The sequence below is a fragment of the Odontomachus brunneus genome, unplaced genomic scaffold (assembly GCF_010583005.1).
Source record: "Odontomachus brunneus isolate Ranch 3 - 2012 unplaced genomic scaffold, Obru_v1 Obru_scaffold_061, whole genome shotgun sequence".
In the NCBI taxonomy this organism is placed as follows: domain Eukaryota; kingdom Metazoa; phylum Arthropoda; class Insecta; order Hymenoptera; family Formicidae; genus Odontomachus; species Odontomachus brunneus.
In genome coordinates this window covers 591,508-595,136 of record NW_022639511.1, presented here as the reverse complement: position 1 = coordinate 595,136, position 3,629 = coordinate 591,508, and the positions used below count along the sequence as shown (strand labels likewise).

Here is a 3,629-nt window from a genome sequence, read left to right as displayed (position 1 = left end):
TTGCGTAAGTATTTCATCACTTAGCAAAGTATTATATATTAGTATTTAAATATTAACAATGTTCTGCGTAAGTATTTTATCACTGGACGAAGTATTACATATCAATATTTAAGTATTGAAATCAATCATAAAGTAGGATTTGTAACATTAAATATTGAAATACTTGAGTACTAAAAGCTGTATTTGAATCACAGAATATTACTAAATACTGTACTTTTAATACTGAAAATAAGTAATTAATCAATGATTTTTAGTATGATATTTCTGTAAGGGTTGAGTCACTCCTAATGTAAGTGCAAGTTCTTCTTGCGTCTGGCACGAATCTTCCTCCAATAATGTTTCCAATTCCGCGTCTTCGTACACTTTTGGCCTTCCGCTACGTTTTTTGTCTTCGACGTCAAATTCACCGTTCTTAAACTTTTGAAACCACTCACGACAACTTCTGTCACTTAAAGCAGCCTCACCATATGCTTCTACAAGCAATCGATGCGCCTCAGCTGCAGATTTCTTCAAATTAAAGAAGTTTAAATCAAAAGTTCCCGCAAATGACGCTTATTCGGCTCAAAACTCGACATTTTCGCACGAAAAAAATTATGTGATGCTGATACAAAATCGCTAATATTTCAAGGTTATGGTGTTGTCCAGATGTCCAACCTTACGATATGACGTTTTACATCTGACAATTTCAACCATAACTTACTGGTGGGGCCGTCTTTTGTCAAACGGCGGAGACTTATTTGTACTTCCAATAGTTATGTAATTTTTCAATTAAAAGTACCAAAGTTCTGTCTAAAAATATAATACGCTAAATCGTTTGTTTTGTTTGTTGTTATGATTAATTCTGTTTCTTTATGTTCTATTAGATAATTATATTTATCTGAAAGTACTTAGTAACTTCATTAATCATCATGAATAGTGGAGTCAACGAATACAAGATATATATGACAAGCATTTCGTCATAAAGTATTTAGAATATAATGCTAGTATCACAATTTCTTTACCATATGTGTTTTCTTAGACAACATTCGCATATCGAAAAATTTCGATAGTTGAAATGCTGGCATTGGAGGTGGCGGCGGTGGCGGCGTCAGCGACAATGATGACGACGACAGCGGTAATGGTAACGGTAACGGCGGTGGCGGTAGTGGTTGTCTAGCAGAATGATCGCCATTTTGTTCTCTGAATTTTGTCCTACCGAAGGGTGGACTAGCAGTTATGATGTCGTTAATGCCATACGCTTTAAACGGATCGCACACCTTGTATCCATTCTTAAAATAAAACACTTCCTGGCCGTCTGTCTTTAAGTAAATATTCTTTAGACCCCTTTTCGCCACGTATTCTTCCATGCCACGCAACAATCTAGATCCTAATCCTCGAGATCTACAGCGATAGTCGATTACAACTAAAATATCATTAATTTGTAATACGTTGTTGCTTTACTATGAAATGCAATACGTTTAATTTATTTTCACATGGTTCAAACTAATTCCAGTATTATATCTAAAAACTATAATTTCATCCTTAACGGAATCCTTTTATGTTATAGCTTCAAGAGAATTTTTCTAAAACCAAAAGGAAAATATTCTAACACAAAATAAAGAACTTTAGTTAGAAATTGCTATTTCCTGTAATCTCATATTCCATATTATCAGAAATGATTGAGACGCGATTGCGATAGTGCACTACCTCTTAGCGATAGTGATCATCGACTGACAGCTGAAGGCGGAATAACAATGCAAGCAATACGTGAACAATTATTTTTTGACATCACGAGCATGCCATGCGCGTATCGTTAAAAGACAATCGTATTTCATTCTTGATAAGACAAAGCTCGTCTCACATCATACACATTGATTCGCCCATTTTTTAAATCAATATTTCGAAAATTTATGTTGTTTAAAAAATAGTATGAAAATTTTTTACTCAATTTGTGATACAATCTATCTGCTTACTACGGCTGTGTCAAAATTTTTCTGATACTCTGTAAGGATTCCACTAAGGATGAGATTATATTTTTTAAATGTATCTACGTTTCTTGTATTGGATTGGCCAATAAGTCCATGCGGTTTTTCTCGATAGATGGCTTCAAAGCGTTCTGCTAAGCTTTATCTTCAGTCAAAAGTCTTGAAAGCGTATAGTTATTCACAGATGACATTTCAACAATATGCATTTAAAAAATATACGTAAAGATTGCTTGTATATCTTGCGTGTTTTGCGTCATCTGAAAATGGATAATCAGAACGAGCATTTTCGATATTATGCTTTTTTATTTTAAAAAAGGTAAACCTGTAAAAAGATTTGTACAATATATGGTGAGGATGCCGTAAAAGAACGCGTGTGCCAAAAGTGGTTTGCGAGATTTCGTTGCGGAGATTTTTCCGTCAACGACAAAACACGCTTAGGCCGACCAAATGAGATCGACAGCGACAAATTGAAGACGGTAATCGACACGATCCATATTACACGACGTGGGAGATTGCAGACATTCTTCAAATATCGAAATCGAGCGTGGAAAATCATCTGCATTAACTTGGTTATGTTAACCGATGTTAATCTCGATGTTTGGGTTCCGCACGAACTGAGCGAAGCTCATTTAATCCAAAGCATTTCCATCAGCGATCACTCGGAAAACGTGAGAAAAGCGATGCATTTCTGAAGCGTATGGTAACTGGCGACGAAAAATGGAACGTCTACAATAACATAAAAGATCGTAGAAGCAGCGCAGCAAACCACTTCGAAGGCAGGGCTTCACCCGAGCAAGATCATGCTCTCAATTTAGATTGGAAGGCTGTTGTGTTCTACGAACTACTTCCGAGGAACGATCAATTCAGATGTGTACTGCAGTCAGCTGAAATAAATAAATTGAATGCAGCGATCCACGAGAAGCGTCCAGAATTGGTGAATCGTTGTATTTCACCATGACAACGCTAGGCCGCACACATCTCTACAAACCTGGTAAAAATTATTAGCACTAAGCTGCGATGTCTTACCACATCCTCCGTATTCTCCAGACATTGCACCTTCAGATTACCATCTGTTTCGCTCCTTTCAGAATTCCTTGAATGTATTACGTCCTGTAGGAGAACGCAACATAGAGAAAGCCTCACCTGTACTTACCAGGTATGTAAATATAAAACCGGAATTTTTGAATAGAAAATACATTGTATTGTTTATTGTATGAAAATGATAAAAAATATTTTATTCGAAGTATTGCCCATCGCTAGCTATACATTTTTCCCACCTGCCTGACAATTTGTGGATGCCACGCCAAAAAAACTGTTACTCTTTTGAGGCAAACCAGTCATCGAGCTATTTTCGTACATTCTCGTAAGAAGTGAAGCACTGCTTAGCAAGTGCGTGTCCCATCGATGCAAATAAATAGTAATCGGACGGAGCCAAGTCTGGTGAGTAAGCCGCATGCGAAAGTATTTCCCAACTAAACGCCTCAATCGTTTCCTTGACCAGTTTTGCTGTGTGTGATGCATTATCATGAAGCAAAATCACTGTTGCCTGTTTTTATATTTTGGTCGTTTTTCACGCAAAGCTTGATTCAAATCGATCATTTGTTGTCGGTAGCGTTCAGTATTAATGGTTTGACCAGGTTTTAGCAGCTCATAATAGATCACACC

The 3,629-nt window shown here is 36.7% G+C and overlaps 1 protein-coding gene and 1 long non-coding RNA gene across 3 annotated transcripts in view; both read right to left on the bottom strand.

Moving 5' to 3' along the window:
- Positions 1-778: 778 nt before the first annotated feature.
- LOC116846141 (N-alpha-acetyltransferase 80) overlaps positions 779-3,629 on the bottom strand; it is a 91,429-nt gene continuing 88,578 nt past the window's right edge. For both annotated transcript variants that reach the window (XM_032819623.1, XM_032819622.1), the window contains exon 5: positions 779-1,402. In XM_032819623.1, coding sequence (XP_032675514.1) covers positions 987-1,402 — 416 coding nt within the window. In that variant the 3' untranslated portion in view covers positions 779-986. The remainder of the gene's footprint in view (positions 1,403-3,629) is intronic.
- LOC116846144 overlaps positions 2,835-3,629 on the bottom strand; it is a 4,145-nt gene continuing 3,350 nt past the window's right edge. Inside the window, exons 2-3 of the long non-coding RNA XR_004378404.1 lie at positions 2,953-3,074; positions 2,835-2,848 (exon numbers count right to left, since the gene is read on the bottom strand). This is a non-coding gene — a long non-coding RNA (uncharacterized LOC116846144). The remainder of the gene's footprint in view (positions 2,849-2,952; positions 3,075-3,629) is intronic.